This window comes from Erythrolamprus reginae, chromosome 4 (genome assembly GCF_031021105.1).
Source record: "Erythrolamprus reginae isolate rEryReg1 chromosome 4, rEryReg1.hap1, whole genome shotgun sequence".
Lineage (NCBI taxonomy): Eukaryota > Metazoa > Chordata > Lepidosauria > Squamata > Dipsadidae > Erythrolamprus > Erythrolamprus reginae.
The window spans coordinates 82,928,796-82,945,215 of NC_091953.1; the positions used below are offsets into that span (position 1 = coordinate 82,928,796).

At 40.4% G+C, this 16,420-nt stretch overlaps 1 protein-coding gene across 3 annotated transcripts in view; it reads left to right on the forward strand.

The window, feature by feature from the left end:
• The first annotated feature begins 116 nt into the window (after positions 1–116).
• Positions 117–16,420, forward strand: part of CLTRN (collectrin, amino acid transport regulator) — a 37,449-nt gene continuing 21,145 nt past the window's right edge. Inside the window, exons 1-5 of one of the 3 annotated variants that reach the window (XM_070750650.1) lie at positions 117–172; positions 2,648–2,806; positions 6,524–6,639; positions 7,904–7,988; positions 13,363–13,443. In XM_070750650.1, coding sequence (XP_070606751.1) covers positions 6,540–6,639; positions 7,904–7,988; positions 13,363–13,443 — 266 coding nt within the window. In that variant the 5' untranslated portion in view covers positions 117–172; positions 2,648–2,806; positions 6,524–6,539. Of the gene's footprint in view, positions 173–2,647; positions 2,807–4,663; positions 4,744–6,523; positions 6,640–7,903; positions 7,989–13,357; positions 13,444–16,420 lie in introns of those variants that run through there. The other 2 variants (XM_070750649.1, XM_070750651.1) reach the window with 2 other exon arrangements.

Consider the following 16,420-nt stretch of genomic DNA (forward strand, 5'->3'; position numbering starts at 1 on the left):
TGTGACACTACTGTGTTACATAACTGAACATTATCAAGCATTGCAAAAATACATCTTGTTGGGTTGACAAAAAAGGCCAGACAGTTTATCTGAGTTTCTTTTTTCTGCCAGGAATTGCCAGTTATGAGCTGAGAATAGAGCAGCTGCACCGTGCTACTCACGGCTGTTTCTGGTAAGGACTAAAGAAAGTGCTACCTATTTTAAGAAAATTTATATTGCCGCCTATTCACACATGGCAACTCAAGGTGGCTTGCAGAAATATAAAAACCTCATATATAAAACAATAAGACTAATGAAAGGGAATAATCATATAATAAATTAATAAAATAATGTAATAAAATAATCCCCAACACTTCACACAAGCCATTTAATGAGCTGCATCCTGCTCTGTGTTCCACAGGCCTGCTGATAGAACCATGTCTTCAGCACCTTCCGGAAGAGTGTTAAAGTGGGAGCCGTTCTAATATCTGGAGAAATGATGTTCCAGAGAAGGAACCACCATGGAGAAGGCCCTTCTTCTGGATCCCATCAGGTGTATCTCCCTAGGGCAGTGTTTTTCAACCAGTGGGCCGTGGCACACTAGTGTGCCGCGAGACATGGTCAGGTATGCCGCAAAGAAGGAAGCTCAGGTTCCGGTCTCGCAACTTTTTGCTGAGAGAGAGAGAAAGAAAGCAAGAGAGAGAAAGCAAGAGAGAGAGAAAGAGAGTGAGAGAGAGAAAGAAAAGAAAGAGAGAGAAAGCAAGCAAGAGAGAGAGCGAAAGAGAGAAAAGAAAGCAAGAGAGAGAGAAAGGGAGAGGAAGGGAGGGAGAGAGAGAAATGAGAGAAAAAAGGGGAGGAAAAAAGAGAAATGAGAAAATGATTGAGACAGAGAATGAGAGAATGAGAGGAAAGAGAGAGAAACAAAAGACAGAGAGAAGTGACTCTTGATTTAAAGCATATGATAAAAAGCACCCAAAGAATAAGAGAGAAAAAACCCCCAGCCCTCACCTGTTTTTGGAAATGGTTCAAGAGTGTGTATACACACACACACACAGACACAGAGGGGGGGAGGGGACAGGGATGGGAAAAGAGAGAAGAGTGTCTTAGGGTGTCATTTTGAGTCATTTTGGGTGGTGGTATGCCCCAGGATTTTGTAAGTGTAAAAAAACGTGCTGCGGCTCAAAAAAGGTTGAAAATCACTGCCCTAGGGGATGGGACCCGCAAGGTTCCTTGCCTCCCAACATGGGTGGGTTTGATAGAAGTGATTGGGACAAGACAGTTCCTCAGATAATCTGGCCCCAAGCCATGAAGGGCTGTAAATTTGACAACCAGTACCTTAAATTGCACCTGGAAGCAAATCGGCAACCAATACAGCTCTGGCATAATAGGTGATACATGTGCACGCTGAGGTCTGCATAAAACCATCTGGGCTACTTCATTTTGCACCAACTGGAGCTTCTGGATGTTCTTCAAAGGCAGCACCATGTAGAATGCGTTCCAGTAATTAAGACAGGGGTGACTAGGACATGAGTGACCATGAAATGGGATTGTCAGTCCAGAAAGAGCATAACTGGCACACAACCGGCAGTTGCACAAAAGCTCTCCTGGCCACAGCCACCACCTGCTCTTTGAGAAGGAGTTGCAAGTCCAGGAGAACCCAGATTACATACAGGGTCTGTTTTGGGTAATGCCACCCCATCTAAGACCAAAGGTGGCAATTCTCCCTGGGCCAAAGAACCCAAAACTCAGAGCCATTCAATTTTGCCACGGTTCAGTTTCAACCCATCGCTCCCCATCCAGCCCCTAACAACCGCTAGGTGGTTCAAGAGGGAGGATACGGCATCATTATCTCACCACGGGCTGAGACATTCAGCTGAGTACCATCAGCGTATTGATGATACCTCAATCCATGGTGATGAATGATCATACCCAATGGCTTCATACAAATGTTGAACAAGAGTAAAGCAGTGGCCAAGGGCTAAATCTCTCCCCACCTATCAACAATGACTGAGAGCAGCCGTAGAGGAAGTGAACCAGCATAGCACAAGGCCTTCCCTTCCTCACGAAGCTGCTCCAGAAGAATACCATGGTTGATGGTATTGAAAGCTGCTGAGAGGACAAGTAAACCAAGAATGGATGCACTACCCCTCCTGCTCCCACCAGAAATCATCCAAAAGTGTGATCAATGCTGTTTCTGACCCATATCCAGGCCTGAATCCTGGTAGAGATCTAGATAATCCATTTCATCCAAAAACCTCTGGAGCTGCTGTGCAACCATCTTCTCAACAACCTTCCCCAAAACAGGAAGATTGGAGACAGGTTGGAAATTATCCAACAGGGTGGAATCCAACAACGGCTTCTTAAGAAGAGGATGGACCACAGCCTCCTTAAAGTACTGGGGCACTACCCCCTCCTGTAGGGAAGCATTAATCACCACCAGAGTCCACCCGCCTGTCACTTCCTGGGAAGCTTTGACAAGCCAGGAGGGACATGGGTCTAAACACACAGGTACTTATGTATATACTCCCTAGGATCCTGTCCACTTTCTCAGGACAGGGTCAAACCATTCACAGATAAAAGGGCAAGAAACTGTCTCAAGGGTTTTCATAGGATCAGCAACCAATCCGGCTTCTAACTGAGCATGAAGTCGAGTGATTTTGTCTTCCAGAAAAGCTGCAAATTCCTCAGCATGTCCCTTCAAGTGGACCTCAATCTCCTCCTTCCCCAGGAGGAGGAGACTCATCTTAAAGAGGGTTGCTGGGTGATTATCTGCAGACACAATTCGTGCAGAGAAATATTTACACTTTGCTGCACGACTCACCACAAGGTAAGCTTTAATAGCAACTCTTACCCATGTTTCATCAAGTTCATCCCTTGTCTTTCTTCATCCATTACATTACTCTTAGTTCCTCTGTATACCACGGAAGGCAATGAGGTCTATGAGTGAGGAAAGATTGTATGGGTACAATACTACAATACTATCCAGAGTCTCAGTCACCTTCTATTTCCAAACAGTGACTGCACAGCAGATCTGCAGTTATAACCCCCAGCTTTTTCTAAAACCCATTAGGGTCCATTAGTCAATGGGGGCAGACCAATCTAATAGGTCAGGCCTCCTTATGAGAGTGGGGGGTACAATTCTTGAGAAACTCATTGCCACCAGACTGATCCAACCATGACAGGGACCAAGTACAAGTCCACCAAATCCAGGTCACATAGGCACTGTTCTGACAAAAACACCAAATCAGGTGTGTGACCACTATTCCTATTCAGGCTCTGGATGACCTGGGACAGACCCATGGAAGTTATGGTTTTTATGAAATCTCAGGCTATCTCTGCCTCTGCCCCCAGGGTTGGCAAGTTGAAGACCCCCAGAACTATAAGCTTGTGGAACTCCACTGTCAACCCTACAGCAAGGTCCAGGAACCTGGGTAGGGAATCTACCACACAGCGGGGAGGCTGGTACAGCAGCAGCAATCCCACCGGATCCCTTGAGCCCAACCTAACAAAAAGGGTCTCACAGCCAGGCACTTGTTCAGCAGTGCCCCTGGAAGCTGCTAAAGATTCTCTGATAACAGCAACCACACACCCTCACCGGTACTTAGGTCTATATTGGTACCATGCTTGATAACTCACTGGTCACATTTCTAGGAGGGAAACATCTCTTACTGGGCCAGACTTGGTTATATAAGCCTGATCATCCTTTTCCTCAAGGATCAAATCAGCAAAAAAGCTAGTCTTATCTGACATTTAAAAGCAGCAGCGTAAGACCAGGGCCACCAGGGCTCTCTGACCAGGTAAATGAATGAGTGCAAGGTGGCAGAACATGAGACATTCCCTGTGCCTGCCCACTTTTTCTTCCATATCTCCCATTACCTGACACCACTGAAATAGACCGCCCTCCTCTGCTTCCCTGAAAACCATTCCAACCCCCATCACTTGAAAAAGGGGAAACCTTCTCCAACTGACAGTCAAGGGCACATGAGCCTTACAGGCACTATAATACTTGCTCTCAGGTCCTTCAAACTCACAACATCCCTTCTTCAGTGCCTCAGAGAGGTCACATCCAGCGATCCCTTATCTTCCTGTATACATCAACTCAATGCACAAACAGTACTCTGCCCACCAAGCAGGGAGCTCTACCCAAAGGGAGAGGGACCAATAAATTTGCCTCTCACCCAACTTTCCCTTCCAGTCCCAGAATTTCCAAAGCAACCTTCCCAGGCCCAATTACAGAACATTCAGAAGATTGCAAAAAGTAATTGGAGTAGTAGTCAGAAGGCCTGCTATGCACTAGATAATGTAGCATTGTAGTCCTACAATGTCTCCTGAAGTTGACACACTTCAAGCTACCACTTGCCAGTTAAACCTCAAAACATACCAATGGCAGCCTGCTGCTCTCCACAACATTAGTGACCACATGAGTAGGCCCAGCTGCCAAAAAGGGCCAAGGAAGCTCTTGTCAGGTCTGCCACCATGAGAATATCAATGTCAACTTTCTAGTTATGTTAATGACAGGCAAGGTTTCCAAAAACCTTTGATTTCATTTCTGTGAGTGAACAGTTGGTAATTCATTTCTACTTTTTCTCCAAGGAAAGTTAATTTTTAGTGCAAAACTGCAGTGATTAACTCCCACAATTTTAAACAGGTAATTTGTCAAAGACAACAGCTAGTTTAAGTCATACTGGAGCTGTTGATTAACTTGTATGACAGTACATTTTTTACACTCCTGGGTCTTCAAACTCTAAAGCCTTATGAAAGAAGGTATTATTTATTATTTATTTATTATTAATTGTATTTATATGCTGATAGAAAGACTTTTGATTAAATATCTATATTTGTCCTATGAGTAGATCCATACATTATATCCAGTCATGGCTTTAGTTTGATTTATTGAATAAAAACTGCAATTGCTTAGTTTCACATGAAACACCAGGTAGTCATCGTTTTAAATCAGCAATGGAGTTACATAATACATTATCTTAAAAAAAAATCATATAGTAAGAAAACCCATCACTGTGTATTTTAACATATTAAAGTCTAGTACTGTATATTACCATTTCATAATGCACTTAGATATTATTATAAAACAGTTATAAATCATTTAGCAACTATTGCTAACTGGATCAGAGACAACCAGTGAAATGAAGATTAATTATATAATCTGTTTTTCATGAGTAGTAAAGTGTACATTAATTGGTATTTTTAAAAAAATCTTACCAGTTCAGCAGATTTTCAGACTAAAGTTTTCCTTTGATTATAAGAAAAAAATCTCAGAACTAGGAGACATCTCATTCTAAGATTAGTATGAGCTACAAATATGTTTACTTTGTCTGATGACTAGAAAATTAGAAAAAAAATCAGTGCCTTGACACTGCCAAAAGTCAGGACATAGTTTATATTTTGCAAACAGTACTTCAATTTATGGTGCAGCTTACCACATATATTAAAACCACTGTTATTAATAATTGAGGGGCTTGTTCTCAATATATAAAACTCTTTATTTTATACATATGATTCATCACTGGATACTACTTTTAATTTAAAACTAAATTACAATTTTTACAGTCTTTGACAGAAAGGGGAAGTTGCTAAATATGTAAGCAATAATATTATTAGCTAAATATAATAATGTAATCTATTTTTTTTTCATATTAAATCAAGAGTAGGTTTTTTTGGTACTATTGCCATTCACTTCTGTTTAGTTTTTGACATACTTCTCAAATGCAATGTTTCTCTCTTCAACAAAGATGGTGTAATCCTATTGTATACCACTGACTTTGTGACATAAATTAAATGTTTTCTAATACAGTATTATGGTTTTTCAACAGATATAATATCCCAGTGCTGAATAGTGCCAACAACTGAAATTCTTTCTAAGTAAACAATATTTTTAAAGTTAGGGTGAATATTGGAAGGTAAAGGAGATAAGATAATAGAAGATGGAAGAATCCGATTTTATATAAGTGTTGCTTTTTTGCTGTTTAATGTACAGTACTTTGCAAAGCTATTTTTTTCATTTGATAGATAAGTCATTATCATTCAAACATATATCCCCACATGTTATAGAGCACCATTTCACTAAAACAGAAAAGCTGGATTTTAATTAACATACAAAAAGATTGCTCACATGGGTGTTTATGAGGAAAAAAAAGAGAGGAATACTATTTTACCGCTGAAAAGACAAAATGTTCAATTGGTAAAAATTATGCAAAGTGTTCTGAGAAATTGAATAGAATATTTTTTATTGGCCAAGTGTGATTGGGTACACAAGGAATTTGTCTCCAGTGTATAAACTCTGAATATACATACAAGCAACAAAGTGATAAATAAAAATCAAATATATCTTTTAACAGACAAAAGATGTACCTGGAAAAGGACATTGCTTTCTATAACTGTTTTTTCCTCCTAAAATAAGTGGTATGGGTTAATTATTAAGCCATAAACTTGATTGTTTCCTATTTCTGCTGCAATTGCTTAATCCCAAATCACAGAAAGCTTAAGACAGTATTACAGGGGCTGTTTTTTCTCGTTTTGCCTGAAGTTTTCCCAACTGAAGGATGTTAACACGAAGATGGTTAGGAAAACTGTTACTAGGGAGTTTGCTACTTGTATCTGCCTGGGCAACCACCATTGCTTATCCTGAGCTTTGCCACCCAGGTAATATTTCTTTCTATGCTTTATCCTTCATGTACAATTTACATAAAAAAGCTGTAACTTTTAGAAAATTCAGACTGCAGATGTGTGAATGTTATGTTTTTGGGTAACACACAAATTTTGACTTTAAAAATAATTTGATTAGTTTTTTAAAACAACTATTATATTTTTAGGATTAAAAAACCTATTAAAATCCTTTATAGCTTCTTTGATGCTAATTGTTCAATAAAGGCTAAAATAATTTAATGTATATTATATTTAGTCTAGAATATAGATCCAGAAAAGAGTGCAGAGAAAAGGGGTCTGGAGGTTAAACCATATGATGAATGAGGCTGGATGAAAGAACTAGGTTAGTTTAGTGCATGGGTAGGCAAAGTTGGCTCTTCTATGACTTGTGGACTTCAACTCCCAGAATTCCTGAGCCAATCATGCTAGCTCAGGAATTCTGGGAATTGAAGTCCAGATGTCATAGAAGAGCCAACTTTGCCTACACCTGGTCTAGTGTAACAAAGAGAAGGATTAAAGCTGATATGATAACAGTCTTCTGATATGATAACAGTCTTGTTAAGAGGTTGTTACAGAGAAGAAGGGTTTGACCTATTCTCCAAAGCACTTGAGGACAGAACAAGAAGTAACAGGTCACTAAAGTGAAATCTAACCTAGAAATAAAGAGAAATTTCCTGACAATGGAATGACTTACCTCTAGAAGTTGTGGGTGCTCCATCACTGGAAATTTTCAAGAAGAGACTGGACAGCTATTTGTCTAGAATAGTATTTATTTATTTGTTTGTTTGCTGGACTTACAATATATGCCATCCTTCTCCGAGGACTCAGGGCAGCTCACAACATGTTAAAATACAGAAACAGATTCAAAAAGTTCAATATTAAATAATCGAAAAACCCAATTAATAATCTAAAAGACCCATTTAAAAAACCATACACTCACACTCATGCTTGAGCAGGGGGTTAGACTAAAAGATCTTCAAGGTCACTTCAATTCTATTGTTCGATGAGCCTTTTAGAACTGAAATTTATGTAAGTAGCTTGTGATTATCCTATGGTGAATATCTCCAAACTTTCAGACTTTCTTCTTTTGCATTTAGATTCTAAGCAAACTTACTTGAAACATTAAAATTTTTAAGTGAAGTGTATTCTGAAGTACAATGAAATGTAAGAAATGTATGCTGTGATATACTGAAAAATACAAATCATCTACATAAGGAAATGTGGATTGTATGTTTCATTTTATTCTTTTTCCTTGTAATAGATGCACAGAATGCTTTCAAAGTACGGCTTAGTATCAAAACAGCTCTAAAAGAAAATGCAGTAAGTGAAATATTTACACCTACCATTTAAGGACATTTTTCACAAAATTACTAGCATAAGTTGCACTTACATCCATTGTAATGAAATGTTTTGAGAGACTGATAAAGGATATGATTGTATCCAGCCTCCCTCCAACATTTGACTCCCATCAATTTGTTTACCTCTACAGAGGATGCTATTTCTTCTGTTCTCCATTTGAGCTTGGCGCACTTAGAGGAAAGAAACACTCATGTGCAAATGCTGTCAACATTTAATACAATCATTTCTCAGCATCTAATACACAAACTTGGCCTTTTAAAGCCTTTTAGTCTTTAATATTCCTTTGTGCAACTGGATTCTTGATTTTCTTATTGATGTGTAAATTGGGACTAATATTTCTAACACTATTTTCTTGGGCACAGGTTCTCCTCAGAGCTGTGTCCTAAGTCCTGTGTTGTTCACCTGGTTGATCCATGACTGTTGTGCTAGATACAACAGTAGTGAACCTTATTTAAAATGACAATGAGAGTGCTTACTGCAAGGAAGAAGGTTTGGTGAACTGGTATAACAAAAACAGCCTCATTTTAAATGTAGGAAAGACTAAAGAGATCATTGTCAATTTCAGAAAAGGCAGGCACAGCCACACACCTCTGTGTATTAATGATTCACATGTGGAGCTTGTTAATAAAATCAAGTTTCTGGCTGTGCAGCTAATGAGTAGATTATCTTGGTCACTCAATAGTGTGACACTGATGAAGCAGGCACAGCAGCAGCTGTATTTTCTGGGTCACATGAGAAAAGTACATCTTCCTTTTCCTGTCTTTACCACTTTCTATAAAGGGAAGATCAAGAGCATCCTGCTGTGTTGCATTACTGTCTGGTTTGGAAGCATTACTGCTTCAACAAGAAGGCGGAGTGGTGAGGATGGCAGATTATTGGTAGTTCACTTCCTTCTATCCAGAACATAGCATATAAGCGATGCTTGAGCAGGGTCCACAGGGGTGTCTGGGACACTACACATCCTCTTCATAACCTGTTTTCCTTATTACCTTCTGGGAGGAGGCTTCATGGTATCCAAAGCAGAATATTCAGATACAGTCCCAGTTTTGTTTCATTTAGCACCAATCTTGTGAACTCTCAACTTTCCTCTTTTCACTATGTATTCAAAATGAACAGTGATTAATATTTATATAGAATTATTTATTGGCCAACATACAAGGAATTTGTCTTTAGAGCATAGGCTCTCAGTCTACATAATAACTATAAGCCTGTAAGTGATAAATCATACTCATCATAAAATACATTCATCATAAATCATATGATACAACTCTTAGTGATATTTATAGGATGCCAAATAAGCAATCAGCATAAATCATACTAGGAAACTAAGTAAAACAATATAAATCATAAAGATACAAGCAATAAACTTATAGTCATAAGTAGAAAAGGAGATAGGTAATAGGAAAGATGAGAAGAATAATAGTAATACAGACTTACTAAATAGTTTGATAGTATTGTGAGAATTTGTTGCTTAGTGATGGCACAGGGGGGAAAACTGTCCTTGTGTCTAGTTGTTCTGATGTGCAATGCCTCAGAATGTCCTTTTGAGAATAGATGAAATAATTTATGTTCAGGATGTGTGAGAAGTCTGCAGATATTTTCACAGCCCTCTTTTTGACTCGTGCAGTGTACCGGTCCTCAATGGAAGACAGTTTGGTAGCAATTGTTTTTTCTGCAGTTCTAATTACAGTAGTTGCAGAAGTCTGTGTCTATCTTGTTGGGTTGCAGATGACAGACTTCAACAATTCCTCTATAGCAGAGGTCCCCAACCTTTTTTGCACCAGGGACCGGCTTTAAGCTAGACCAGTTTTCCATGGCCCGGTGGGGGGGGGGGGGAGAGCTAGCTGTCAGCGGCGCCGTAAAAGGGGCGATCAAGAGAGGAATGGGTGAATGAATGGACGGAGGGTGGGAAGGAAGGAAGGAAAGAGGGAAGGGACAGGAACAAAAGAAGGGTGCAAAGGAAGCAAGGAAAGGTGTGAAAGGGGAGAGTAAGAGAGGAAGGAGTGAAAGAAGGGAATGAGGGAGGAAGGAAGGGAGGAAGGAAAAGGAAAGCAAGAAATGGAGGGAGGAAAGGAAGGAAAGAAAGAAAGAAAGAAAGAAAGAAAGGGGGAAGGGACAGGAACAGAGGAAGGAAGCAAGGAAACTTATGAAAGGGGAGAGTAAGGGAAGAAGGTAGGAAGGAGAAAGAAAAGAAGAAATAGAGGAAGGGAAGGTAAAAGAGAGAAAGAAAAAGAGCAAGAAAGAAAGCAAGAAAGAGAAAGAAAGAAAGGCAACTTCAAAGAAAGGCTCACTGAGCATCTCTCACTCTCTCTCTCTTTCTATCCCTCTTTCTTTCTTTCTCTTCCTTTCTCTCTCTCCTCTTCCTTTATCTCCTCTCTCTCTCCCTCTCTCTTTCTCTCCCCCTCTCTCCCCCTTTCCCTCTCTCCCTCTCTTGCTATCTCTCCCCCCTCTCCCTCTCTCTTTCTCCCTCTCCCTCTCTTTCTCTCTCTCCCCCCCTCTCTCTTTCTCTCTCTCTCCCCCTCTTTCTCTCTCTTCTTCTCACTTTCTCTCTCTTGTTTTCTTTCTGTCTCTTTTGCTTTCTCTCTCTCTCACTCTTTCTTGTTTTCTTTCTCACGCTCTTTCTCTCTCTTGTTCTCTCTCTTGCTATCTCTTTCTCTCCCCCCCCTTTCTCACTCTCTCTTTCTCACTTTCTCTCTATCTTGCTGTCTGTTGCTCTCACTCACTCTCGTTCTCTCTCCATTCTTCTCAGCGATGACGCGCGCACGCCCTGCCCGCCTCACCTTTGCGAGAGCACTTTCGCCCCGGGCTCTCAGCAAGGGGGTTTGGAGGAGAGGCGGGGCCGGCGAAGGTGATATTGAATGTCGGGGGAGAACGGGCGGCTGCAAGCGCTCCCTATCCCCCTGCTAGCCCACTCGGAATATTCAAAATAAGAAAAGCCTTCGCCGGCAAAGGTTTTTCTTATTTTGAATATTCCGAGTGGGCTAGCAGGGAGATAGGGAGCGCGTGCAAATACCCGTTCTCCCCCGACATTCAATATCACCTTCGCCGGCCTCCGCTGAGGAAAGCCTTTGCCGGCATTTCCTCTCGTTGTCAAGGAGGCGCAGCGGCGGGCGGAGAGAGGGAAGGAGGGGGGGGGGCAGCGGCGTCCCTCCTGGCCTTGGCGGGCCGCCCAACCCTCCCCACCTCCTGCAAACGCGGCGGGCGGCGGGGGGAGAGCGAGGAGCCGGTTCCGGCGGGCGCGGGGCTTGGCTGGCTGGCGGGGGGAGCGCCGCTGGTGATGCGGAAAGGCCGAGGGGGCCCTGGCGCCGCGGACCGGCTGAAAAGCTCCAACGGCCCGGTCCCGGTCCGCGGACCGGCGGTTGGGGACCTCTGCTCTATAGAACTGTATCAGCAGCTCCTTGGGCAGTCTGAGCTTCCTGAGTTGGCACAGAAAGAATATTCTTTGTTATGCTTTTTTGATCATGTTTTTGATGTTTAGGTATCCATTTTAAGTCTTAAGATATTATAGAACATAGAAACTTGAAGGTCTCTACTGTTTATACTGTGTTATCTAGTATTGTAAGAGGTAGTAGTATAAGAAGGTTTCTTCTAAAATCTATCTTCATTTCTATGGTTTTGAGTATGTTTAGTTCTAGATTGTTCCAGTCGCATCACGAGGCTAGTTGTTCAACCTTCTGTTTGCATGCAGATTCGTCATTGTCTTGATTGATATCTATATGTATATATATATATATCTGTTTATGTATAAGTATATACATGTGCTATAACACATACATGTGTGTGGGGGGGGGGTATGTAGCATATGTATATCTGTGCTATGTATGTGTATGGGTAGATATATACTTTCTTCTGAGAGTAGGCAAAAATTTCATTTTTTATGTGGGCCAGTGTGCTCACAGAAAAAAAAAAGACAATAAAGGCTATCTTATGCTAGTGCAGGGGTGTAAAACTCACGGCATCACAGGGACATCATGTGATGTATAGGGATTTTTTTCCTCTTCGCTAAACAGGATGTGGGTGTGTCCAGTATGTGACGCCTCTGGTTCGTGGGCTGGGAATTTGATAGCCCTGTTCTAGTGAGACAGCTTCACCTTAAGAGAACAAAAAGAAAGTCTCATCTAAAAAATCTAAATTTTCAATCTTCCTTTGAAATCTGGGTAGAATTGGTAACATGAATGCCATTCTTATATTTTTTAAAAGAGCAAATTTTCAGAGTACAGCATTATCCTTTTACCATTTCTAAATAGTGTGTATTCTGATTCTGAATAAGACATTAGACAAAGTTGTCCATTTTCTAATCTTCACTTTGTTGTGGTTACTTAAATGGAGAGTAATTGCCAGTAAGTACCAAGTAGTGCCAAATAGTGATTAAATTAATAGCACCAAATATCAGAATGTGCAAAATTCCATTGAAGTGAATGTATTTTGTGCCAATTCTAGTCATTTAAAACCTTAGCATCCTTTTCAAAGCTATTTTAGTTTGATGGAGAATATTTAATGATTCCTTCCTGATCCTATGAAGAATATGTAGAGCTAAATCACACTAGAAGTGGACCAAAACCTAGCAATTAAACAAAAAGGTAAGGCCTTCCTAGCATTTACAATTTCTCCCCTAATACGGCTGGTATGTCTTATATGATAAATAAAAGCATGTTATAAATCTGCTAATAAGCATAAACACTAAAGAAATGCAGTGCTGAACTATTCAATCAGCTAAAAACATTGCCACCCAGCAATTCCTTCCCTTCCTCCATTGGCCTATCCCATTTGTGAGATATCAGGGGATCCCTGTTGTATCACCATGCTCAAATAACTAAAACAGTGGCTTCTGGACACAAAAAGTTTGTTACTTCCTCTCCCCCACCCCCCATTTGAGGCCATTTGTGGTAGTCTTCGCCATAGTGGTACTTCCAAACATGTTGGACGTAATAACTCCCAGCCAAGAAGATCAAAGGCTATATGATCAGGACAATTATGGAGTTGAAGTCTAAGCTATCTAAAATAAACCAAATCAGGTTTAAATGTTCATTGGTAAAACCAGCAGTTTTTAATGCAGACTCTATTTAGATAATCAATAGAAGCATACTGCAACAATTTATTCTGCAAAAGTAAACTATTATTAATTAGAGATAATTTCAATAACACTAAGCAGTTTGCAGAAATAGAGAAACTTGATAAAATTTATAAAAGATGTAACATTTAGAAATTCCTAGATAAAATATATGTCTCTAAATTATAATACTATTTTTTGTAATTGCCAAAGGCATTTATTGTTTTCCCTAGAGACTGTGGGGGAAAATATATATTTTTCTAGCTCTTCATGTATACCAATCAGTTGGTTTATTTGTTTTTTAAGTATAGCTGGGATGCTACTGAAGAATATCTATTTAAAGCAATGTTAGCTTATGCAATGAGAAGATACTTGATTCAAGAAACAACCCAGTAAGTATATATAATATTTTATAAATATTCTTACTTAATTGGATGTGCCTCATTGTGGACTGGAAATAACTTGCTTATCTCAGTGATTTGAGGAACACTTTGGAAGTTCTGAATACTTTTAGCCCGAAAAAGACAAGGAGACAAAGACGCTCTTCAAATATTAAGTGATTGTCAGAAGGTTCACCAGATTTGTTGAGAATTGTTCCAGAGTACAGGAAGAGAAACCACGAGTGTAAATAGCAAGGAGGAAGATTATCAAATATCAGAGAACATTGTTAACAGTAACAGCTGTAAAGCAATGAAATAGCCTTAGGAGTTTTATTAAGGAGCTTAAACAGAAGCTGGATAACTGTTGGAGACACTCCAATAATTGATTTTGCACCAGAATTTTGGGCTGAATTACCCCCAAGCTGCCTTCCAATCATTACATTCTTTAATTCTCTGAAGTTGATATATCAGTGTAGGTCAGAGTTCTCTGTTACCTACTTTAAACCACACAGTTAAAAGACAAACAGAGGTACTGTAGATGGAAGCATTTCTACCACAGTTAGTCTTTTAACTGTATGGTTTAAATTCTTAAATGGGACTAATTGTTTAAAATTATCTACTTTAACTGACAGGAGCTCTTCTGAATTCCAGGTAAAAACCTTTTCAGGATTTATTAGAGGATAGTGGTACACAAAATGTTCTGTTCTATGGATAGGGTCAGTAGTGGGCTGCTGCATGGACGGTCTGATATTGCAGTGCTGGTTGGGAAAATGGAGATGCTCGCATGAGATTTGGCTTTTGTGCATGCCCAGGAAGCAAAATCTCACACGAGGATGCTCGAGCATGTGAGATTTTGCCAATTTTCGTCATTTTTTTTCTTCCGCGCATGCATGGAAGCAAAGAGATCACTGAAAATCAGTGAAATCTCTCTTGTGTGAGCATCCTTCTGCTCATGCGCAGAAGCTGAATCTCGCACCAGCATGTGCGTGTGCACACGTCAGATGCACCTGCATCCGTGCCGGTCACCAGGAGCACATGAGGAGCATCGGCGATGGGGAGCCCTTCACTGGATAGGGTGTTCAAAATGTTATTCTCCCTTCAGTCTGGCTGTCCTGGGAGCAGTTTAATAGTTTTGTGCAGTAAATCTTCTAGAATGAAGATGTGGTTAGTACTGTTCCATTCAATTAGGAACTGGACTACAAGAATTACTTCTAGGAAATGATTGAATTACGCAGGCATGTGGTTGAGACAAATTTTCTAATATTCCCTGGAATAATCTACCAATTAAACAGAACATATATGGATACCCATATCAGTTCCCTTTAACTTAAATATCAAATCCAAAATCTTTGAGTTTTGTTGTGTTAAGATTTGAAAGCCTTACCAACCAGTAGCAAATTGGTAATTTGTCTTCTTTATAATCAAAACAAATTAAACATTATCTAAAAAGATGATAAATATTGTGTATAAGGAATGTTAATTTGATTTTCTTCTTTAGGAATAATGTGCTACTATAAAATGGGCTGATAATACAATGTACTGTACTATTGTAGATATTGGTCAGTAGTTATCTTTGTTTCCTTCTGGTTCCTGTAAGCAGGACTAGCTGAGCTGATAACAAGAGCTTTTCTTCCCTTTTGAGGAAGGTGATCTATTGTGTATTATGAATTGTGAATATTAAGATGGCCTTCTCTACAGGTAATGAGAATCATGAATGTTGCTTATATTTTCTTGGTTACAAGGCTCAATCAAAAGTCAAAGAATTTGTTATTCTAATTAGGTAATTAGTAACTATAGAGGGTGGTGCTGATTTCCATTTCAGGACCATTGAGCCAGTGGTCTCTCAAGATATTTCTATGGTCATGTGGCCAGCATAACATCACGGATCTCTGTTACTACCAAAGTGGTGTCTATTTATCTGCTTGCATTTACATGCTTTCAAACTGTTAGGTTGGCAGGAGCTGGGATAAGGATGGAAGCTCACCTCATCATGTGGTGTTTGATTCTCAAATCTGGGCTGCCAGACTTCCAGCTGACAAGCCCAGTGTCTTAACTGCTGAGCCACTGGGCCACTCACAATACAATACACAAGATAAAATATTAAAATAAGATCAAACTATGATTAAAATCAGCACAATATGGCACAGTAGAGTTGTAATAACATAGATGTAATAATTTGATGTCTAAGAAAGCTAACTAACTGCTTCTGGTATGACTGCAATAAGATCATCCCAGGTGCCTTGAAATTTCCTAAGGAAACATTCTTGAACTATTTGTCCCTATGCACCACAGTTGTATTGCGGGCTCTTGGCCATTCCTCACTCAAATAGCTTTGCCTTAATTCTGTCATGGCCTGTCCTCATTGTGTTCTGCTGGCACCATATTTTGATGGCAACTGCATTCCTGGAAGATAGACTAGTGAGAAAGAGATTTTCTGAAAGCATGAACCCAACTTGACTAATGCTCATTCCTGGTTGCCCTACAAAGTGATGGTGTTCTATTATTTCAACAGAGAGCAGGATCAGCAACCATCTACCAGGATTATGGTAGTTCTGGCCCTAGGCTCAGGTTGCTGCTGCTCAATGCCAGGTCGGTAGTAAATAAAGCTCTCCTCATCCGGGATTTGATCCTGGATGAGGAGGCCGACCTGGCATATAATACTGAAACCTGGCTGGGCCCAGAGGGAGGAGTTCCTCTCTCTGAAATTTGCCCAGCCGGGTTTCAGATATGGCATCAACCTCGACCCCAGGGAAGGGGGGGAGTGGCTATTATAGCCAGGGAGAGCCTTGGCCTATGTAGACTCATTGCTCCAGAGATTGCGGGTTGCGAGTCCCTCTTGGTGAAGTTGAACTTAGGGGTTCAGGTGGGCTTGTTTCTCACATACCTGCCTCCCAGCTGCGTGTCAAAAGCCCTGCCTGTGCTACTCGAGGAGGTAGCTGGGTTGGCGGTAGAGCTCCCCGGACTTATTGTCTTAAGGGACTTCAACCTG